The sequence below is a fragment of the Oculina patagonica genome, chromosome 6, assembly GCF_052425735.1.
Source record: "Oculina patagonica isolate OP01 chromosome 6, crgOcupat, whole genome shotgun sequence".
In the NCBI taxonomy this organism is placed as follows: Eukaryota; Metazoa; Cnidaria; class Anthozoa; order Scleractinia; family Oculinidae; genus Oculina; species Oculina patagonica.
Genome location: NC_135763.1, coordinates 29,374,205 through 29,398,222, shown reverse-complemented (window position 1 = coordinate 29,398,222; position 24,018 = coordinate 29,374,205). Strand labels below are relative to the sequence as shown.

The following is a 24,018-nucleotide window of genomic DNA, read 5'->3' as shown; positions in this document are numbered from 1 at the left end:
TGCTTCGCACTTAAGTTTGTTTGTTCAGTTTGTTATTTCTCCAATCTTTGCAATATCAAGACAACATAATATATCCCATGATCTCAAACATTATTGATATGTACCGGTGGGCAAATAAACTTTCTTCTTGAGTTATGAAGATTTTTTTTAATCTTTATTTTTTTATCTTCCTAGTCAAAAAAAAAAATGATGTTATATATTAAAAAAAATATCTTGGCCGGGTCAACTAAAGAACTTAACTATAAAATGTACGTATGCATCAAATAAACTGGACTGCATGGGAATTTTAAAGTGCAGTGGAGTAGAAAAACTGTTTTCTTTTCAACTTGCTTCACACTTTAACATGAAAAGTCAGTTTGTTATTTCTCCAATCTTTGCAATATCAAGACAACATAATATATCCCATGACTCAAACATTATTGATATATGTACAGGTGGGCAAATGAGCTTTCTTCTTGTGTTATGAAGAGTTTTTTTAACAATAATTTTAATTGTTATTTATCTTCCTTAGCCAAAAATACTGATGTTATATATTAAGAAAAATCTTAGCTGGGTCAGCTTAGGAACTTAACTATATAACGTAGGTGTGCATCATATAAATTGGACTGCACGGAGATTTAAGTAGCAGAGGGGACTGGAAACACCGTATTCTTTTGAACTTGTTTCGCACTTTAATGTGAAAAGTCAGTTTAATATTTCTCCAATCTTTGCAATATTAGGACAACTTTTTCCTTAAATAGAATAAATTATTTTTGGGGGCCCTAAGACCAATAAAAACGAATAAATGAGGCACCTGGCTCAACAAATTTCATTTTTTTCCTTGCCTAAAAATATGTTTCCTAAATTACGTTCCCAGATACCATACACCTTATTCTTACTAATTTTCGCGCAGACTTAATTTCGCGAAAATTTGGAAGCCGAATTTCGCGAGTAACAATTTTCGCGATTGAAAGAAAAATAAAAGCAAAAGCGCATTAAATTTCTCGATTTTGTCAGTGTTTTATTGATCTGTCGTTAAAGAATAAGGAACTACTGGAAGTATACAAAGGTCTGGTTCAATGTAACTACAAGGAGAATAAACGGAAACTTTGGTGACTGTACTAAAGTGGTTTTGGTCGATTTACAAGCTGAAGAAAACGATAATCAGATGAAGGGACTGCTAGTTGAACACAAGGCGGCGGAAAGATATTCTCAAGAATAGATAGCTACAGTTCCAAACATTAAAAAATTCTATTGTTTTGATATATAATATGGTATTAATTTTTGCGTGCTTAAATTTCCCGCAATGTTTTTTTTCGCGCGTATTAAATTTCGCGATTATTTTAAAATCGCGAAAATTGCGAAAATTAGTACTCGCGAAAATAAATAAGAATAAGGTACACATAGCCACGGATAACAAATACTGAAGTTTAAAACACTCAGGCTGCAGACTCTTAAATCAAGTAGAATTCAAAGTATTTGGTCTTGAATTTAGATGCGAAATAATCTTGAAAGGGCAATTTTAGTAAACTGGTTCGAGATATCGGGAGTTCGAGTTATCTAGGGTACAATTAGTAAGAAAATGACCTGAAGGGGAATCAAGAAAGGTTCGAGTTAGCGGGAGTTCTCGAGTTACTGAGGGTTCGAGTTATCGGGATTCAACTGTATGTACAGGTGGGCAAATAAACTTTCTTCTCGTGTTATGAAGATTTTTAAACAGTAATTTATTGTTGTTTATCTTGCTAGACGAAAAAACTGATGTTATCTAATAAGAAAATCTTAGCTGGGTCAACTTAAGAACTTAACTTAATATAAAGTACGTATGCATCATGTATACTTGACTGCATGAAAATTTAAGTGACAGTGAAGAGTGGAAAAACCGCATTCTTTTCAACTTGTTTCGTACTATAATGTGAAAAGTCAGTCTAATATTTCTCCAATCCTTGCAATATCAAGACAACATAATGAATCCCATGACTCAAACATTGGTGATATGTACAGGTGTGCAAATAAACTTTCTTGTTGTGTTATGAAGAGTTTTCTTACTATAATTTGTTATAACTATTTCCCTAGGCCATCCGTTCGTTTCCCATCGCCCCGTCTCTTGCGATTGTGGGTCGGTCGTTCGGGCAAAAAAAAAGAATGAACACTTGAAAAATACTGTCAAAGTCAATTCGAAAACGTGGTCTTTTCGTTAGTTATAAAAAGATGTATATTAATACGACTATCAAATGTCTAAAAACAGCCGTTAAAAACGTAGTATCGATGTAAATTAAAGACAAGGACATAATAAAACAAGATCTTGTGCTTGTAAATTAAAGTGCCTGCTTCTTTGACTAGTGAATCTGGATTTTTTTTTTTTACTTTTCGAAAAAAAATGGGTCGGTCGGGCGATGGGAAACGAAACATTTTATTGGGATGGCCCTAGACAAAAATACTGATGGTAAATATTAAGAAAAATCTTAGCCGGGTCAACTTAGGAACTTACTACTATGTAACGTAGGTGAGCATCATATAAACTGGGACTGCACGGACATTTAAGTAGCCGTGCGAAATGGAAAAACCGTTTTCTTTTGAACTTGTTTCGCACTTTAATGTGAAAAGTCAGTTTAATATTTCTCCAATCTTTGCAATATTAGGACAACTTTTTCCTTTAATAGAATAAATTATTTTTTGGGGCCCCTAAGTCCAATAAAAACGAATAAATGAGGCACCTGGCTCAACAAATTTTATTTTTTTCCTCATCTAAAGATATGTTTCCTAAATTACGCTCCCAGATACCATATACACAGAGCCACGGATAACAAATACTGAAGTTTAAAACACACAGGCTGCAGACTCTTAAATCAAGAAGAATTCAAAGTATTTGGTCTTGACTTCAGATGCGAAATAATCTTGAAAGCGCAATTTCAGTAAACTGTACTCAAAATCAAGGAAAATGCATTAAAATAGCCTTTTCGATCAGTCATGAATCATAAGAAAAACGCTATTTATCTCCACAATGCAGCTGGTCATTGTAATTCGGAGAGATTTGTTTAAATAAATTGAAATTGGCTAGTTTGAATCAAAAGTCAATAAAATCGCAAGGACAATGCACAATAACTTTACTCCTACTAAACTCGGAAATATTGTATCGGTCTCTTGACCAAGTTCCTTTCAACTAGTAATTAAAGTTTTGCATCTGTTTAAATATGTTGAAGTATGTTGAAAAAGGTTTCATTCAGCAAATTTCAAGTCGTTTTTTAATCAGCTTTAAAGAGCGTGTTTACGTGTTACAAGGGTATTCATATTTATCTAGTTTTCAATAACTATTTGTTTAATTTCTCGTTATCTATAGCTACCGTGGAAAAAAAAAAAGAAAAAGAAAAGAAAGTCAAACTACGATGTTTCCTCATTTAAAACGTGAAACACATATTCTTCAAATCATGTGTACTTTGACTACAATAATGCAAGCAGAAATAAAACTTACAAATCCCTCTGTTTAGTTAAGTGATTAGCAGCATGTTGGGACGGAGGGTTCTAACTTGTGTAACCGGAAGAATACAAATTAAGAAATAATTTTTCTCGCGTGAAGTTATGTCTAAGGCTGGTCTTAAATCACAGTGTCTAGTTTTCTCATTAAATAAGTTAATAAAAGTATTTATATATTTTTTTCCGGAAGCAATCTCTCCGGTCCAAAATCCAGAATCCTTGAATTTGATTGCCAGTTTATCGGAAGTAAATAGTTAATCCTTTGATCGATCAAACAATGAAATGCGCGCGTATAAAAATAAATATTGCATCGTAACCTTTCTAGGTTTTTGTTTTATCAAACAAACTAAAGCTGGAAAAAAATAAACAAACGTCATTTGGCGGCATTGGCCGACAAATGACATATATTTTGTAAAAGTAAACTTTAAATTTAAGTTAAATAACCTTTTTGAAAAGACGTGTGTAGTGTTTGAGAAAGGTGATCCAGGTGAGCTGTGACTGAAATAACATTGCAGGCTATAAAACAAATGTTAACCAGAATCTCTTACCACTTTGGAAATCGTTTCTTCAAGATGAATCTCTGGATCGGAGTCGCGATTTTGCTACTTGGAGTTTCATACTCCCAAGGTAAGAGAGTCCCACTACATTTGTTACTATACGTTTTTTTTCGGTTCATCTAGTTCTGCCATTGACCTACATTGTATATGTACTGATTACAAATCACTGCCACTTTTACCTTGATATGATACATTGTTTGAATCATACCAACTTGTTTGAACGTGATTAAGGTCAAAATAGTTGGAACAGGTTCTGTATAATGGCACTCAATCATGATAATAATCTATCGTACTATATCCATGCCAAATGTTACAGGTTGTGGAAATAGACCATTTTCGACTAGGGTCGTGAATGGTGAAAATGCCTCGCCTCACTCATGGCCTTGGCAGATTTCTCTCAGGGTACACGGTCGCCATATCTGTGGAGGATCGCTCATTGACAACGATTGGGTCATCACCGCGGCCCACTGCGTGGATCGAAACCCAAGTCCAAGTGGTTACACTGTCGTTGTGGGTAAGCTATTGCAAATTATCTAAGTGGGATTTATATTTTGGGCTGATTTCAATGCTGAAATTTTTAATATAATTCCTTCATCGACCAGTTTTTTTTTTCTAATTAGCCATTTCCTCTTCTGAAGAAACAAGTAAAGCATTGCGTCATACTTAAACAAAAAAGCGCTTCTATCATTGTAACTTTTTTTAATCAGTTAAGCATGTATTTATGAAGGTCAAATAAGCAAAAAATATAAAAAAAAAATAAAAACGTTAACAAAAAAATAAGGGCCTTTTAAGGACTTTACGAAGGCAGAGTTACTATTCTTTCCGGATTGGGAGCTATTGACCTTATGGTTGTTGCTATCTGAGTTCTGTCTGTACAGCCGTTTTTTTTATAACAACGAACTGTTTTAAAAAAAAATCGTTGTTTTTTTGTGTGCGTACACCATCTCTAGCCGAAATTAATTGAAACAACATCATAATAAAGAAGTAGAAAAACTTAACGTAAATGGTTCACGAAACCTGATTCCGCCTTTGCTCCTGACATTCTCCGACATTCTCAGCAATAAGATCTATCCGGATTGTTATTGGGTTTGTTTGCAGTGCTATTAAGCTGGGATCAAATGTTTAATTTCCAACCGATTAAAAAAGACCTTACAATTGAAATTTAACTTCATTGCCAGGAGCCCATGATCGTACTGGAACAACTGCAGTGCAGAAGACCTTCCGCTTGAAACAAGTGTTCAAACATGAGGGATTTGGCATGAGACATCTGAGAAATGACATCGCTCTTCTGCAACTGGATGGGTCGATACAGGCTAGCTCCAAAGTCAACACGGTGTGTTTGCCAAGTTCAGGGAGTCGTGTTCCAGTGGGAACAAAATGCTACATTACAGGTAACTAGAGTTTGCGCAAAGGCTTTCCAATGCTTTTCGATTACAAATCTATCAGTACAAGTACTAGTATTAAGTAAACTGAAATGCTACGGTTTGAATTATGCTTAAAGTTCCAAAATTATTGTCTTTAAGCCCATCTATAAAGAATTAATAGTACACACTGAGGTGTAGACATATGATTATTCTTTGCTGCCTAGCATTTTTCGTAATCGATCTAATGGCTATTGTAGTGAAGTCACTGATGGGTACGGTGATACTAGTAATTTGTACGCGCATCCGATTATATTAGCAAAGTAAAAACGGCACAAGATTTTTTCAATGCATTTTCGTACGTGATGTAGCTTTATATATTTGAATAGGCTGGGGAAGAACTGTCGGAGGAGGAAGTGCCGCTAACACTCTCCAGGAGGCAATGTTGCCTGTCGCTGGATACAATGCCTGCGAGAGAGTGAACGGAAGATTAGTTCCCCTTGATGAAACGTCCATGGTGTGTGCTGGAGGTCAAGGCAAAGGTGGATGCCAGGTAACTGAACCATACTTAAGGCCATTTGGAACAATTATAGTCATGTCAATTTTTTCTCATGCCCATTGGTTTACTTCTATCCTCAATGGTGCCTTCCCACGAGAATTCTATCACACCGCTGATAACTTTGTTATTTCAGTCTACCTACGGCTATAACTTTCAAAAGCTGTTAAAGGGACCGTGTCATGGATTTTAGCCAAACTTAGGCATAGGAAATGACCATCAAATTCGTTTAAATACATAAAATAACCTCTTAAAACAGTGAAGGAATATTTAAGTAAACGCACCAAGTGCAAAAGAAGGTACGGATGGCCAAAAGTGTCGAAGATTGAAACGGATTGCGATGTGGGCTTTTGAAATATGGTCCGGCGGAACAGTTTTCAAAGTTAATCTTGTCTGCTTGTAACTTTAATTTATGACGCCCGGGAGACACATTTGACTGCAATGAAGCTATGGTTTTGTCATTTAGAATCATAGAATTAATTTCTTTGCAAACATTAAGTTTCATAGCGAATATTTGGCAAAATTTAATAACATAAGATTAACTTAGCCGTGACACAGTCCCTTTAAGCTGGATATTTTGTGTGACGATTCTTTGCCCATTGTTTAGCCAATTTTCTTAGACACAAATCTTCGTTCTAGTGACACCCCACAATCCCCTCGTAGAAACGTACGTCTGAGGGTTAACTTTGCATTCTTGATAATGTCATGGCAAAATTCTGAATTTGAGAAAGCTTCCTTGGAAAAATATGCAGGGGTGCACAGGATTCCATTCAAAGAGGAAAAAAACTGTAGTTCTTATCCTGCAGTAAAAAAAAATATATAAACGTATTTCTATTTCTGTAAAATTCACAATTAGGGTGACAGTGGTGGGCCATTTGTTTGCAATGAGGGTGGACGATGGGTCTTGAGAGGTGCCGTGAGCTGGGGACATTCGTATTGCAGGACTGATCATTACACAGTGTTTGCTCGTGTGAGCAGTTTTATTGAATGGATCAACCAGAAGAAGTCAGGTAATTTAAAGGAGAAGTTCACTCCAGAATGGCCATTTATTTTCTTTACGCCAATAAAAAGTTTGTACAAAAATATGTTATTCACCAAAATTTCAGCTTCCAACGAGCGCTAAAACCCTACGAAATCTTTCTCTAAAGTAGCCCAAAATTCGACAATTGAACGCCGCCATCTTGGAGCTAGTAATGTATGCGTGACGTCAAAGAGCTCAGCCTGAAATTTGAATACTCAAAACTCCTTGTTTTGTTTTGTTTGTCAAAATTCCTGTTTGTGCAGCTCCATGTTTCTCAAACAGAACTCCAAGAGATACAAAAAACCTTTCACCGTCTTTCAATATCTAAAAGAAAAAATGCTCACGAATGGATTATAAGAATGGGCAGAAACGAAAAATTCCTGGCAAAGCGGACATAAATATGTGTGTGTTTCGAAAACTATACGGAAGACTGCTTCGAAGAAGATCACAGATACAGTCTCCTGAGTGAAAATACCCACAAAAAAGAAAAGCAGACGCAATACCAACCAATGTTACGATTATGCTATTTCACTTTTTTACTTTATTTCAGGGAGGATTTTTAATCAACCAGAGAAACTCTCTGTTGTTGTTGTTGACTTCGTCGTATTTTGTCGATTAAACGCGGGTCCCCGATTAAACGCCGGCTTCGTATAAACGCCGGGTCAAAACTGCTAACTTTTAAATAAACCCTGGGGGCGTTTGATCGAGGTCCCAACGATTATTTGTGGTCAAGCAAACAAGTAAATATATTCTTTTCAGTAGCACTGCTACGAAAAACTGGTACGGTCTGCTACTTTGGTAATTAATAATAATGTTCAAGGAAACGTCCGGCGTAAAATAACTAGGATGGATGCTGTAAACAAAACGAAACAGCAATGTTCGCGTTCATGTCGTCATGACTGACGCGAACAGTAGAGGAGGACGTTTATTACCGCGAAGGACATTGGCGACATTGCCGTTTATGGACTTATTGGTTGTTTATGTTCTGTTTGTCACAAATCTTGATTGCAACATGCACTTACCGTATGCAATACTGCAACATTGGTAACATGATCATCCTCGGAGACCCAGGGACAGATTGTCGAGCGGGACGACGAGAAAAATCGAGGGTCTCGAAGGATAGGTAATAATAGATCAACCTGAAAAAGTTGCAGAAAATTGCACTTCGATAATGAACTCGATCGGACCCCGATTTAACGCCGGAACACACAAATATTTGTGTCCGCTTTTGAGCAATTGTTCTTTAAATATTGAAAGACGGTGAAAACGGAAATACCTCTTTTGTATTTCTTGGAGCTCTGTTTAAGCAAAATGGAGCTGCACAAACAGGCATTTTGACAAACAAAAGCCACTACAAAGAAACAAGCAGTTTGAAGTAATTAAAATTTTCCCGCTCAACTTCAGGCTGAGCTCTTTGACGTCACGCATACATTAACAGCTCCAAGATGGCGGCGTTCAGTTGTCGAGTTTTGGGCTACTTCAGAAAAGGATTTCGTAGGGTTTAAGCTAGCGCTCGTTAGAAGCTGAAATTTTGGTGAATAACATATCTTTGCATAAACTTTTTATTGGTGTAAAAAAAATTAATGGCCATTCTGGAGTGAACTTCTCCTTTAACAGATTTAAGTAAAAATAATGTTACTACATACCGCCCCCTCTATAATTCTCTTTTCTCTATAATAATTTATTTGTGTTATGTCCTTAGAAGCCATTCTTCTTTAAGAATTTCACAGGTTGATGTATCACCAGAAATAAATGTCAAATGAACAGAAATTTCAAAATGTCATTTTAACCAACCAGACGCTAAAACTATCCATTATTGAGAAAAATTAAGAAAAAATTGCTTTCCGAGCCATAAAGTGTGAACTTCAGCAGACAATACGAAGATTTCCGAAGGCTTCACGAAAAAGTTTTTGAATGACTGCGCATTGAAATGGAAGGAATGAAACGAGTTTTTGACGTCATAATTGGTGTTGTTGAAGATGACCTGCAGACCGATTCCGCAGACCGCACCGACAGCAACGTCAACGACAACGTCTGGTGAGAAATGATTTTTTATTTTACTTAAGAATCTCGCAAAATTCCGGACGTATTCTGCTTATTTATCTTTTTAAGAAAAATATCCCGCTGAATGCGTTCAACCCCACATAGAAAAACCAAAAACTAGCCGTCGTGGCTGACATTATCCAAAATACGCCGAATTTCGTCATTCCACGTTGTTGTTCGGCAGAGAACGTCTTAAACATAGTTTTTTTCCTTCTATGTCAAATTTTTAATATAGTTATAATAGATTTTAATAGTTGTATTTTTTAATATAGTTATAATAGATTTTAATAGTTGTATTTTTAATAATTTATCTCTGTAAATTTTTACGCAATTCAGTTTTTAGACTGTCATGTAAGAATATCAATAAACTATCTATCTATCTATCTATCTATCTATCTATCTATCTATCTATCTATCTAAAGTGTACCAAGATTCAAAACGCACGTGCAGAGTTAACGCACATGCAGATAATTGTTCATTAACGTTAAATGGAAATGAGAAAGAACAATATACTTTCATACCAGCGTGCATTTTACCTATGTCTTACATGATATGCAAAACAATAGCAAACAGAACTTAAAGCTATTTTGAGCTTTAGCTATTTAATTTAAAAAAGTGGGCATCTCTGAACAACAACCGACAATCAATCAACTGAAAAACGGCCGAACAGAACGAAATAACTGCTTGAAATGTCTCTAAACACATTTATTCAAATTGTATGGTGCGGTCTGCGGAATCGATTTGGGGTCGTCTTCAGAAACACCAATTATGACGTCACAAGTTTTTATTTCCGGCAACTATCCGACATTTTTTTTCCGAGCACTCTACGATTATGAAAGCCTAACAAAACATTTTTCAGCTTGCAATATCTCTGCAATGCAATATCCAAATACTTTGAAACTTCGGGATATGTTTATACGGCTCTTAGTAAATCATGGGCCAAAAATAAATAAAAGTCGAAATTTCTGTTCATTTGACCTTTAAAGAGCTGTATCCATAATCAACTAATGTAGGTAGAGTTCACACATAGTTTGGGAATTAACGATGTAACAGCAACAACGGTGTTCAAACATGTCTGTTTGCACGTAATTTGCTTCGGCGATGTAAGTCTTATTCTTTTGTTTGTCGTCAGCATTCATTCTCAGAGTTCATGTGTATTCTTGATTTGCAACCACGTGACAAGGCGGCCATGTTGGATGACAAAACAATAAAACATGTTTTTGCGGAATTTGCATAATAAAAAAGTTTAGTTTCCAACGAAGGAGAACGCTTTGTTCCTGTCATCCAACATGGCTGCTGTGACGTCAGCTTCAAACCAGCAATTCGCATTAAAGAAATCCGGATTTTATTTTTTAGGCGATTAAATCTGTTTTTGTTATTCTAATTTACTGGAAGGGGCTATTATCTTGAAAATGGTGGTAATTGTCCTTTAAAGTTCACTGAACACACGTTATTTCATTTTAGGAGGTAGCAGTGGCGGAGGCGGCGGTGCAAGTGAGTAAAAGCGATTTCTTTCCAATTTAAAACGTCAAAGTGAAGGCATTTACAGTCAAAATACTCAGCGTGTGCCGCTTTGAATTGGTTAATTTTTGGCATGTTCACGTGTTCACGTGCTCACGGTTGGATGATCTACAATATTTAAATTAAATTTGAATGTTTGAAACGAATAATGCAATCCGTTTGCTGTTAATCAAATCTATTCTGCAATTCTAAGCGGCACCCGCTGAGTATTTTGACTGTAATTGTATCCGAAGATTTAGCATGAAGCAATAGTTAACCGTAAGATACCTGAAGTCACGGCGGGTCTTATTTTGCCCCCAGGCAATTATTCTGGTCCCTGGTATTTGTCGCTTATTTCAGCTCTTTAGCAGTGTGTTAATAGTTAAGTATTGTTGTAACATGAACTGCCACTTATAACTCAACGATATTTGCTTTTCGTACGAAGTTAACTGTCCCAAATATCGGATTGCAAAAAATAAAAAATTAAGAAAAAATAAAGAAAAAATAAATAAATACATTACATGGTTGTCAATCGAAACATTACAAAATCAAGCATCTCTTTCCTTTATTTGGCTATATGCTAGCTTATGCTATCAAATATTTCGCTGCGATATTTCGCTCACTTCGACAATTCGCTGCGACTTTTCGGGCGACATTTCTTTCTTTTGGTCTTTGTGACAACGGCAACGTTCGCTGTAAGAAAATAAACGATCTTACGTTCTCCACAGGTAGCTTGAAAATGACATACGTTATGCTTTTGTATCATATGCGACATTTAATATATTATATTGTTTGTATTTATTTTTTACATTGATTTTTACCAGGTTGTGTAGACAACCACTCGCATTGTAGATACTGGACTCGCTACTGCAGCTACCATTCTTGGGTACGAGCAAACTGCAAGAAAACATGCAAGCTTTGCTAATTAAAGGTTAGTTTATAAGCCCGTTGTTTTATCTTCTTTTTTTTTTTCGGGGCGCGGGGGTTTGAGTGGGGGGGGGGGGGGGGTGGGTGAGAGAGGTTGTTACGCACAACGAGTCGAAGTGGCCACCATTACTTCTTTTAGATACTTAAAATGTAGTATTCATTTATGGAATTGGTAACTTAAGGTGATGAGTTATGAGATTTTTAAGGCATTGATGCTTTTTATTTTTTGTGATCTAATCTGATCAACAAATAGATTATTGAATAGTTGGTTCCTTTAGTTTTGTAATCATGCATGATTTTTTTCCTATTTTGTTTTTTCTTTCGCTGTAGGTTGAAGCCGAAGTAAAGAAGAAAAAACAAAGATTCTTTAGTAAAAATGTAGTAAATAAAGCATTGAAAACGAACTATTCACTGACTACTTTCTTAGTTTAAGCTTCACTTTTGGCATGAGAAAGATAACGTCAGACATGACCGCGGCGGACTCAAATATATATCTTTGAAATCGAGCATATGGCTTAGAGGAACTGTTTATTTCTTGGACAATTACCCAATTCATTACGAAACAGGTCTAAAGCACGCACCCCCCTCCCCCCTGCCCCCAGGCTCCGCCGTCCCTGCCGAGGATTTGAACTTAAACTTGAGTTTGCTCTTGTCACTCTATTATTTAAATACATCAGTGCGGCGTTTATTTGAGGGCGGCGTTTATTTATATTTCTGCCATAATGAGTGGCGTAATATAATTCACTAATTCAAGGGAGGCGTTTAATCGAATAAATATGGTACTCACGAGAAAGAAACATCGTTCGGTGATGCCAGTGGAGTATAAAGGTTATACTCATTACAAGGAGGCAGCGTGGCCGAGTGGTAAAAGGCGCTCGTGTATAAATCCAGAGGTCCCTGGTTCAAGCCCTCCACCCTAACACTATTGTTAGCAAGAAACAAATTGAATTATAAATAAACGCCGCCCTCGTATAAACGCCACACGCGAATCACAAAAAAAATTAATGAATGCCGCGGTGTTCAATCGAATGAATACGGTATTTTCGATTCCAATCAGAGTGCTGGACTTTGCTTAAAGCTAATCGAATGATCCAATAATGATTGATCCCGCGCCGTTCCAGGTATTTCAACTGTTAAGAAGAGATCTAGAACTCGCAATTAAAAAAACTGGCCAATGAGAAGTCGTCCGTTTCGGTGGTCGGAAGCAAATTTGTTTTTCAATACGGAATGACTTCAAGTAAGTTTTTATGAGTGTTTCCCAATTGTACTAAGGATACGGAAAAGTCAGTAGCTTAAATGTCAACAAGATAGTGGCTAAAGATGAACAAAAAATAAAATTGTTTTGCAAATTTGCATAACAATTTTATTTTTCGCATAATACACTCATAATTCATGACCTCTTTTATGGAGTTGTTTTCATCATCGAACACCTATTTTGTTGTTAATTTTTTCTTGTATCATTTTGTAATTTTGTTGTGCGATTGAAATTAAGTACAGTTATGTTGAAGTGTTATCTTTTAGAGAGAGTGTACGATCTTGTACTGAGAATCAAAGTTTCTTGTTACATATCTTCTGCAACAGCCTTGCTGAACGTCAAGGCAATTTCATATTTGGCAGTAGCTTTATTGTTTCGAAGAAACCAGCACTATCAATTATTGTTACCAAAACGTGTTTGCTTGTTAAAGACTAGTTAGGTCTTGATCTTTTTTACCTAAGATTGTGGTCATTTAGGATTCCTTCCTGGAATAACTTGCTTTTTGACCTAAGTTGTTTTTAGTCACTAGTATTTGGCGATACTTGTCTAGTAATGAAGGCTTGACCTTATGTTCTCACGATCTGCACGTGACGAGAACTTTGTAGCTATTGTACATGTCTATAGCAATTGTACTTTTTTAATTGAGCAAACTAAGTACGCAAATACTCTTTTGAATTAAGCTTAAACAGTAACTGTTGACACAATTTTCTAAACTCGTAAACAACTTAAGTATTAAAATATGGAAAGGGGCCGGACTTCAGTTTCCGATTGACACGCCCCTTTTTTTCTCAAGTTTACTTCAGTGGAACCCCGATATCGATCCAAGGGGCGTAAATATCGTTCGGTCGTTTTCGGGGTTCCGTCCCTCATTTTCTTTTGCCGGGACCTCATTTCATCGTTTTCGGGAGTATCTTTTCAGATCGTTATTCGGGTTCCACTGTTGTAGAGTTATTGTTTGAACTATGTAAACAAGAATCTTAATTTTCAGTTTTTACCAATCATTCTTAGTACTTATAATTGTTTTTATAATGGAAAGAGGATGTTTGTAATTTTTATATTGCTCTCGCTGTTTTATTTTGACCAGATTCCGTACGAATGATAGCGGCATTTTAAGGTGAAAAACGATTTCGACACTGTAAATAGGGTGAAGGTTTTTATGCTAATAGAGAGCTCAAGCACAGACGTTTTGGTCACGACGGCTACCGGAGTGGACGTTCTCGTCTTGCTCGTCCGACTTTGTCAGCATTGACGAGGCTTTCCACACATTTTTGGGATGTTCACTGAAACTAACATTGCTTTTCAGTGCGTCCGTGGCTCAAACGTCGTGCTTAGCTCTCTAATGTCCTATACGCCCAGTCGTACTACAAAGGAACTAAACTGCGCAAGTCCTAACGTAAGCATTAAAATATCAAATGTGACGTTTTGACATTAGATTGGCAGCTTAAAGTCTGCTCACAATAAAAGGGCGCCAGCATTACGTTAAGTAAAGATATCAGAGTTAAAGCAGCCGCTTTTAACAGTAGTGTTTGAACAGGTGAACCAGGTGAGCAGTGACTAAAATAATCTTGCAGACTATAAAACAAATGTTTCTCCACTTTGAAGATCGTTTCTTCAAGATGAATCTGTGGATCGGAGTCGCGATTTTGCTACTTGGAGTTTCATACTCCCATGGTAAGGGAGTCCCACTACATTTGTTACTGTTTTTGTTTTGTTACAGTTTTGCGGTGACCTACATTGTATACGTGTACTGATAACAAATCACTGCCACTTCTACCTGCCACATTTTTGTTTTGTATCCTACCAACTTGCTTGAACGTGATTAAGTTCAAATTAAAATAGCTGGAACAGGTTCTATAACTTATAATGGCACTCATGATAAACATCCATCATGCTCATGTACATTGACGCCAAATTTTACAGGTTGTGAAATTAAGCCAGCTTCGAGTAGAGTCGTGAATGGCGAAAATGCCCAGCCAAACTCCTGGCCCTGGCAGATTTCACTCAGGGTGAAAGGTCGCCACATCTGTGGAGAATCGCTCATTGGTAACTGAAAGTAATGAGTTATGAGATTTGTTCAAGCGATTGTTTGGTAGGCATTGGTACTTTTTATGATTGTTTGATCAAATCTGTTCAACAAATTTTTTGAATAGAGGGTTCCTTTAGTTTTGTAAACATCGATCATTTTTTCCCGTTTTATTTTTTTATTCCGTAGGTTGAAGCTGAAAGTGAAAAAAAGAAAAACAAAGCTTCTTTAGTAGAAATGTAGTAAATAAAGCATTACAGACGAACTATTCACTGACTACTTTATTCTTAAAATTTCAGTTTTGACAGGAGAAAGATTACGTCAGACGTGACGGACTAAAAATATATGTTAGATATCCAGTATACGACTAGTGCAAAAAGAGGGACATGCTTAATTCTTGGAAAATTCAGTACTTGCCATTCTTTTCTAATTTTACATTTTTTTTTTAATTTCTAACCCTAAATTTCCGCTTACCGGTAAATTACAATGCACGTTTTTAAGCCGCCTTGTCAAATTTAAAAGAGAAACGCTAGCAAAGAAGAAATAATTTGGAATAACACGTTTCTCTGTTTTGACAAAACGTCCATTTATAAAAGGGATATAGTAACTTACTGGGCTTCTTATAGATCAGAGACTAAATGTCAGCAAAGGAATCACCCCGGTAAAAAATGAACAAATAAGTACTTAAACGTTGTTTATAGTGATCATGCACTTGGCTTCATATCTCTACGAGATAGCTAGTTTACAGGCATGCCACTGAAACAGAGGAAACGAAGATTTCAAATACAACATAACATTGTTAAAAATCCCAACTGGCAGGTGACAGACCACTGAGTTGGCTAAATACAAAGTGTGACCGATGATGTGACCTCGATAGGACTGAGAACAAATCCAGCCAGAGTGAGAGTGGAGGGTTTGAACCTGGAACCTCCGGATTACAACACCAGCGCCCTAACTCCCCCCCCCCCCCCCACCCCCCGTCACGCTGCCTCCTTGTAATGGGTATGACCGTAATCCTATTCAGACCGGGTTTTTTTGGAACTTCTCTTACCGTGCGGGGGTGGGGGGGGGGGGGGGTTCGTAACTTATAGAATATTAAAACAATCACGTGGGATTTTGTCACGTAGGACGTTGTCACGTGGGATGAAGACGTCACAACACGTGACAATTACATTATAATGTTAAAGCAGCCGCCATCTTGGATCGCTATCTTGCATCCGCCATGTCTTACTTTTTTTGTCCAGGGTAGTCAGAGGAGTTGGTAAGCGCAAATTCTGCGATTGGTATTCGAGTTGACGATTTATTTCGGCTATGGATCCTTTTTTCAACAGTATATTTTTAATAAATTCACTAACAGTTTTTTTTTTTCAATGAGAGTATTTTCACAAAATTTAAGGGCCAGAAATATGTGGAGCTCCGCTTTTAGGCTTAGCTACATCTATATATATAAGTTGATAATCCATTACACGATCAAACAACATAATTACTTATAAGAGTAAGAAGCCCAATTTATTCCCAAAAGTGAAGCAAAAGGAATCCCAAATAAATACAGTGATCTGCATCTTGCATGTTCAGCCTCCTGCAAAAAAGACAAGGATAACATAAATTCAGCAATATGATATTGAATTATACAGTACAGACTTTCTTATGGGTAGTCATAAAAAGCGGATATACTTCATATCTACATATCAGTCATTTGACCACACATTTGGTAATTGTCTGGAATTATTATGGATTTCTAAAGGCAAAAAAAGATGAAAAAGAGAAACACTACAGCCACACTAACGCTCTCCAAAGTGAATAGATTTGAAAACGCACTTGTGTGGATAGCGAGATCAAAGCTTCTCAAAAACGCGAGGTCAAATAATCATTTGATCTCTGTCAAAACAAATGACTTTCTTATGGGTGTCATACGTTGCAACTCTGCCTGCGATGAAGCCCATAGTTTTCAACTTCATCGGGATTAATGAAGACGAAGAAACATTATATAAGGCGTTTTCAAATTTCTTCGTTCTCAAATTCACCCGGTTTAATGTGGACAGGGCCTGAATGAAGTCCAATTTGTTTCGTTATCATTCGAGCAAATTACACAATCAAAGGTCAAGCTCTTGGGGGCGGGGAGAGAGACACCCTAGGAACGAGGTTGAATCGAAGGTTTGACTTGTGAGAGGTTTACTTGACTCTTCTCGATTTTAATTTTCTTCTGCCGGTTAAAAAAACAATTTGTACCTACACGTTATATTCTAGTTTAGCAAGTTCTTTAGTGCATTTTTTTTCCGGCACATTATTTTACTTCAAATTAACTTTCAATGAAGGACGAACCTAGCAAAGTTCACATGTCTTCTTGCACTGCTTCTTCACAATTGGGTGCCATGAGCAGTATCTTACATGTAACGGACAGTATTTGTTATCGTCCTTACAAACTGAACCACCACCACCTAAAGCAATTAAAAAAATGAAACAGATGACATTTAAGTATTTACTCACAAGACAAATTAAATATTAAATTCTTGGAACTTTGCTGGATATAAGTTAAAAGTCGTGCAGCCTTTTTTGTAATGTTGTCTTAAAAGAAATGAAGTAAATTAATAAAAAAAATAATTAATGAATTTGCACGTCATATAACTGTTAGAGATTAATGGACCGGGCTAACGTACGAATTTATTGAGAATATTTTAAATATAACAAGGCTCGCATAGTTTGAAAACTCTTCAGGAATTCCTACAGCAACTTAAAGGCGAAATTTATTTTCAATTACTTACATACTCCGCACGTCTTCTGGCACTGTGCTTGGATCTCCGAGTGGCTACAATATTCTGTGAAATATTGACATTGCGGAGACTCGTCAACGCATTCTGTAAATATCAGATAAAAAAGAACTTTATTAGTCCAAAATGAAAGCTTTCTTAGCGACTAAATTTGGTAGGTGAATCCCCTTAAAACGCAAAAATATTGTTAATCTCAGTGATACATCCAATAAAACCAGATAAATAAACAATATTAAAATCTAAAATCGCCAAAAATATATACAGAGTGTGATGTTATGAAGTGTTAACGTTTAGTCCGTAAAAAAACACAAATTCTTCTTTTTATTCCACTGACGATTAACTTAATATTCTTTAATGCATTTTTGGGAGGCAGTGTAAAAATCGTAAAAAATCGACTCGTCACAGCGTAACGGCTCTTTATAATACTCCTTTACTAAAAAAAATAGCTGAACTGTTTACGCGTTTTCCTGAGCAAGTTTAACACAGGCGATCTTTGAAGGCTTTCGAATCGCAGACCTCCTAATAACGAAAGTAATATTTATGTTGAGAGAATATACTCTAGCGATAGTGACTCGTGAGAAATGGCAAGAACCTCAGTCATGAAACAAAACACACTATCAAAGCACTCATACCTTCTGTAAGGGCGGGAATACAGAGAACTGCAACAACAATAAGCACAGACAACATGGTTATGATATCCTATCCAACGAAGGAAGTGTATACTATTTAAATTTAGCAAACCGTTATATTTATAAGAAACCAGGTTTTATTCAGCTGACAGATGGTGAACTTGCGGCCCCTTTTCTCTTTTCTTTCTCACCTGATTTCATTCTACAATACGTTTACACAACGACTTGCTATTTTTCACATTCACCAGGTAACAAGGCGGTCTCACTGACTATTAACAATAGAAATATGAAATAGATATTTTGTAATATATCCTATGACTCAAACTTTGATGATATGTACAGGTGGACAAATAAACTATCTTCTTTGATTTATGAGAGTTTTCTTTTGTTTTTGTTTTTTAACTATAATTTATTCTTATTTTTATTTTCCTACACGAAAAGGCTGACGTTATTTGCTAAGGATCAACTTAACTATTTAAGGGGCTATGCATCATATATACTGGACTGCACGGAAATGTAAGTGGCAGTGGAAATAATAATAATAACAATAATAAAAGTGGACAAACCGTTCTCTTTTAATTCATAAGTCAATAAAATGACAAGGACAATGCACAATAAATTTATTCCTATTAAATTCGGAAATATTGTATCGTTTCCTTGACCAAATTACGTTAAACTAGAAATTAAAGTTTTGCATCTGTTCAAACATTCTGAAGAATGTTGAAAACGTTTTCTTCCGAAAATTTCAAGTCGTTTTTTTTTTTATCAGCGTAAATAAGTAAATTCCAAAGGAACTTATTGCCCGTTATCTGGTACCGTGAAAAAATATGGAAATCAAACCACAATGTTTCCATATTTAAAACCAGAACCACAAACAGAGATCTCTCACATCGCCATTAGTGACCATAGTTTTGTTTAAGTTTATCGTAAAATTTCCATCTCTACCTCTTCTTATAGGGAATTATCTTGATAAGTTACATACATTTCAAACATTTCAGCAGCGCTAACTTTCGAGCTGACATTTAAGCTCAACCTTGGGGTGACATTAAGCAATTCATGCGCCATTGAAGAGCAAACAGACGCGTAATTCCAAATCACCACGGATAACTTCTATTTTGAAAAAGCGGAGGTATTACAGAGATAGCGACTTAAAAGAAAATCTATTAAAACGAATGATCCATCCATTCGGAACCAATTACGAACAATAAGAAATCAAGTAAATCGGGAAGTTAGCAGCGCTAAACAGACATACTATAAAAATGCCTTCAATAATTGCTCTGGAGATCAACGCAAAACGTAGACAAGTATTAGAGCGGTTTTCACTGGAGTGTCGAAAGTAAATTGCGTTTGCTTTGGTTTTGAATTACTACGCTCATTGATTGGCTTTAAAATCTCGCGCCACTTTCTCAGCCAATCAGAACTAAAACCAAAACCAAACGTGACTCGCTCGCGCACGTTTTCCCGCGCTTCGGTTACATGTAATTGCTTTGTGATTGGTTCACTGGATTGTCCGTGACTTTTGTGATTGGCCGAAGTAATTACATTGGTTTTGGTTTTACGACACTCGATTGAAAACTGCTCTAATGAGCTGACTTCGCACAAGTCGAATAACCCGTCATAAATCAATTAGAATATAATGGTCAAAATTCTAAAGACCGAGCATTCAGCAGAGTCCCAGTCGATTTTGTGGTTAGTAAGTCTATGGTGCTCAAAAAATGTTATTGTTGACATCACCATTTCTCGTCGCTCGTTTGCGTTCAGTCAGTCTCGTGTTGAGGTTTCTACCGGTCTCTCCGATGTAGGATGCTTGGCACTCGGAGCACTTGATCTTGTAAATCGCTCCCTGTCTGTCGTTTGGTTCGCGCCCCTGTCTTTAACGTTGGTCAGTAAATGTCGTAATACATTGTAATCCCGAAAAAGGAGGATTGTTTTTTCTAACGACGGCTTTTTTATGATGAATAGAATGAACTGCCATTCCAGTTACTTCTGTAAAACACCTTTCTAAGTCAACCAGCTAACATTGACAATTTCAAGTAAAGATTAAGCCCAGTCAAAAGTAGCAATAACACCTTCTAAATATATATTTTTTTATTAAGTATGATTAACATGCATTTTGAACACTGCTCAAAGAGCTAGGGTTATTTTTACAAGATCAAGCAACAGAATTACTATCAAGAGTTTGAATCCCAATTTATTCACAAAAGTAAAACAAGAGGAATCCCAAATAAATACAGTGATCTGCATCTTGCATGTTCATCCACCTGCAAAAAAGATAATGATAACATATTAAATATATTCAGCAATATGATATTGAATTATACAACAAACGTTTTTATGAAAGTCAAAGAATTATACTAACTTTATCAGACATAAATTTTGCACATTGTTTGGAAATTTTAATAAATTTAAATTTTCTTACAAATCTAAAATCAAAAGAACTGCTTTTTCATAAGGCTACAACAACAGCGGTTCAATTCACGCATTATGATGTAGAAACTTTGCCATTCATATGTCGCCTGCTTGATTGAAAAACAGAAGAGTTATTTAAATAGAACTCAGGTCCTGTCCACACTAACACTCTCCAAAGAGGAGAGATTTGAAAACAAACTAGTGTGGATAGTCTGGATAGCGAGATCGGAGCTTTTAAAAACGCTGGCGTCAAAGAGTCATGTCATCTCTGTCAAAACAAAAGGTTTAAATAGCTTAACAATAGCTCTGTGCATGCGTTGCAACGCTACCTGCAATGAACTTCATCGTTTTCAAATTTATCGGGGTTAATGAAGGCGGAAAACATTTTATAAGGCGTTTTCAAATTAAGCCGGGTTTATGTGGACAGGGCCTGAATAAAGTCCAATTTGTTCTGTTATCATACGAGTGACTTACAAAATCGAAGGTTTGACTTGTTAAACATGAGAACATTATTAGACATCTTCTCGATTTTAATTTTCTTCTACCGACTAAAAAAAATTACACTTACACGTTGTCTTCAAGTTAAATTTATAGCTTAGAAACTCTTTTTTTTATTTTTATTCCGGTACATTTATATATTTAAGTAGTTCGCGCCTCGTGTTGGCTATAACAATCTTATATCCAACAAGCGCGAGTGGAATAGTTGTTTTATTAATTAAAAAAGCCCAAAGAATTGAAATACCTGAGCTACCATATAAAAAACCATATATAAAATACCATATAGAAACCATATATAAAATACCATATAAAAACTCAGGAATTGCAAATTGCTAGTTTTACTTGCTTTTTGGCTATAACCATCTCATATCCAACAAGTGCGATTGGAATAATTGTTTTATTAAAAACACCCAAAGACTTGCCATATTTGCGCTCCACAACTGTTTTCGTTGACGTATATCGGTTACCATTTCTGTGGTAAATGGTATATGAGCTCATATACCGTTGTCTGTCAACAAATCAAAACTCAGGAATTGCAATATACCATTGCTAGTTTTTAATATTATTTCATATCCACTGTCAGTAAAGAACGAACCTAGCATAGTCCACATGTCTTCTTGCACTGCTGCTGCACAATTGGATACCATGAGCAGTATTCTACATGCATTGGACAGTATTCGTTATCGTCCTTATAACCAGAACCATCGCCACCTAAACCATTAATATAAAACATGAAACATATGACATTAAGTATGAATTTACTCAAAAGAAAAATTTAATAGAATGATTCTTGATACTTTACTTTGTAGTAAAATAATCTAACACAAAAGTCATGCAGCCCATTTTGAATGTCTAAAGGTCGAGGTGGACACCTTAGGCTCATCATTATGCATTTTTAGAAAATGGCACAAAGTAAATACGTGCGCTGATTAGTTAAAAATTGTGTTTCTATAACTCGATGGAGACACTGACAGTTGTCGTAGACGCTGCAATCGTTAGTCACGTTACTGGAATAGACAATGCAAAAATAACAAGTAAAACTATGTCAAATCGTATTAATGTCGCAGCTGACAAAAACCATGTGAAGACCAAACAAACATTTTCACTCTTGACACGCGAGTTAGACGTTAACAAAGCTTTCTACGCATTCAAAAATCGTCTGCGAAAGAATGATCGAAACAGCTGACCTTTCGAAGAAGTATATGAATTGCCGCAACTTTATTCCCTTCTAGGATTTTGCAGCTCTTCATAACTATCCACATGAATGAATACTGCAGTGTGTTATAACAGAAGCGGAAATGGAAAGAGGTGAAAGTCATTAAATTCAAATTTGCGCATTGAAACCGTCATAACTTGCGGGCAAACTATGAATTAAAAAGTCTGCTTCTTTGATGACACTCACGATTGACTGATTAGTTTTTGACATGTTCATAGTGTGCTGCTTCCACTCGTTAGGCAAAACTCTGCCACAAAATCATGCTCCTCCCAATTTGGCACACACGAGGCCATAACAAAAAATTTCGCATCATGAATTTATTCATGTTGTTCATGTAGGTATCCCTCGCGACCTTAAATCAAATGAAATACTGAAATTAATCAAAATGAAACTGTATGTAATGTAACTGTTAGGAAGTAATAGGCTGGGCTGACTTGCAGATTGATTGAAAATATTACAAATTACCAGGCTCACATTGTTTTGAAAACTCTTCACGAATTCCTTCAGCAACTTTATGGAGAAATATATTTTAAATAACTTACATTGTCCACACGTCTTCGGGCACTCTGCTAGGAACTAATAATATGGGCAGAGTGGATCAACGTCAACGCATTCTGTAGATATCAGATAATAATGAAACTTTTTAAATACAAAATGAAAGCTTTCTAAATCATGTAGTTGAATCCCCTCAAATACAAAAAATACGATAAATAAACAATAATTAAATTTAAAATCGCCAAAAAAATATATAGATTATGATGTTATGAAGTATTTTAGTCCGTAAAAAAAAACAAATTCTTAATTTTATTCCGTTGAACGATTGATTTAAAGGAAGGTAGTGTGACAATGGTAAACAGTCGTCACAGCATAACAGCTCTTTATAAGCTACTTTACTTAAAAAAGCCGAACTTTTACGCCTTTGAGCAAGTTTAACACAGGTGATTTTTGAAGGCTATCTGTAAATAAGCTTTCTGAGTCGTAGACCTCCTTAATAACGGAAATAATATTTCTTTTAAGAAAAGTGACTCGTGAGAAATGGTAAGACCTTCAGATATGAAAGAAAACATACAGTCTATCAAAACCTTCATACCTTCTGTAAGGGCGGGAATACAGAGAGCTGTATTCAGAGAACCTGATTATGATATCCTATCCAACGAAGGAAGTGTATACTACATTTAACAGACCATTATATTTATAAGAAACTAGGTATTATTCAGCTGACATATGGTGAACTTGCGGTCTCTTTTTCAGTTCTTTTGTTAACCCAGTAATCCTTTTTACCTTCAGCAGCTGATTTGATTCTACAACACTTTTACACAACGATTTGCTTTTTTATTACATTCACCAGTTACAAGGCGGTTTCACTGAATATTAACAATAGCAATACGAATTAGAACTTTCGTAATATATCCTATGGCTCAAATATTGGTGATATCAGTGCCTGGTGAACAAATAAACTTTCTTCTTGCATTGATGAAGAGTTTTCGTTTGTTTTTGTTTTTTTACTATCTACATCTACATCTTTTATATAAATGTCGTCATTTTAAAGTAATTTATACCTAGTTTTTATATTATAGCGTATTTTTGACTATATTTTGTAATTTTAGTTCCTTAGATTTATTAGAGGGCCACTGGTTTTTCATTTTTTTTTTTACTGTCACGTGTTTACCCTCTTTACATAAAGTTGATTATTTCTTTATTATTGTTGTTACATCTACATTTTATTAGGTCTGTAAACATCTAAAGATATCACACCAACCGTTAAAAAACTGAAACAGAATGTTAATAAAACGTAAACAGAATGT

The 24,018-nt window shown here is 35.9% G+C and overlaps 2 protein-coding genes across 2 annotated transcripts; one reads left to right on the top strand and one right to left on the bottom strand.

Moving 5' to 3' along the window:
* Positions 1 to 4,010: 4,010 nt before the first annotated feature.
* Positions 4,011 to 11,419, top strand: LOC144658285 (chymotrypsin-like protease CTRL-1). Its single transcript, XM_078518692.1, has 7 exons — positions 4,011 to 4,077; positions 4,324 to 4,521; positions 5,186 to 5,398; positions 5,758 to 5,921; positions 6,781 to 6,934; positions 10,453 to 10,482; positions 11,313 to 11,419. The coding sequence occupies exons 1-7, from the start codon at positions 4,023 to 4,025 to the stop codon at positions 11,411 to 11,413; spliced, it is 915 nt and encodes a 304-aa protein (XP_078374818.1). The 5' UTR covers positions 4,011 to 4,022; the 3' UTR covers positions 11,414 to 11,419.
* Positions 11,420 to 16,155: 4,736 nt separating this feature from the next.
* Positions 16,156 to 18,267, bottom strand: LOC144658381 (uncharacterized protein ZK673.1-like). Its single transcript, XM_078518807.1, has 4 exons — positions 18,094 to 18,267; positions 17,456 to 17,548; positions 17,016 to 17,131; positions 16,156 to 16,272 (listed from the first exon to the last, which is right to left on the bottom strand). Exons 1-3 carry the CDS (start codon positions 18,146 to 18,148, stop codon positions 17,016 to 17,018), a joined length of 264 nt encoding a protein of 87 aa, XP_078374933.1. The 5' UTR covers positions 18,149 to 18,267; the 3' UTR covers positions 16,156 to 16,272.
* Between the last annotated feature and the right edge of the window lie 5,751 nt (positions 18,268 to 24,018).

Coding starts and splice junctions, on each gene's coding strand:
- LOC144658285 (XM_078518692.1), top strand. CDS start 4,023: ATGAATCTCTGGATCGGAGTCGCGATTTTGCTACTTGGAGTTTCATAC. Junction 5,922..6,780: donor AAGGCAAAGGTGGATGCCAG/GTAACTGAACCA, acceptor ATTCACAATTAG/GGTGACAGTGGTGGGCCATT. Junction 10,483..11,312: donor TGGCGGAGGCGGCGGTGCAA/GTGAGTAAAAGC, acceptor GATTTTTACCAG/GTTGTGTAGACAACCACTCG.
- LOC144658381 (XM_078518807.1), bottom strand. CDS start 18,148: ATGTTGTCTGTGCTTATTGTTGTTGCAGTTCTCTGTATTCCCGCCCTT. Junction 17,549..18,093: donor TATTCCCGCCCTTACAGAAG/GTATGAGTGCTT, acceptor TGATATTTACAG/AATGCGTTGACGAGTCTCCG. Junction 17,132..17,455: donor CCAGAAGACGTGCGGAGTAT/GTAAGTAATTGA, acceptor TAATTGCTTTAG/GTGGTGGTGGTTCAGTTTGT.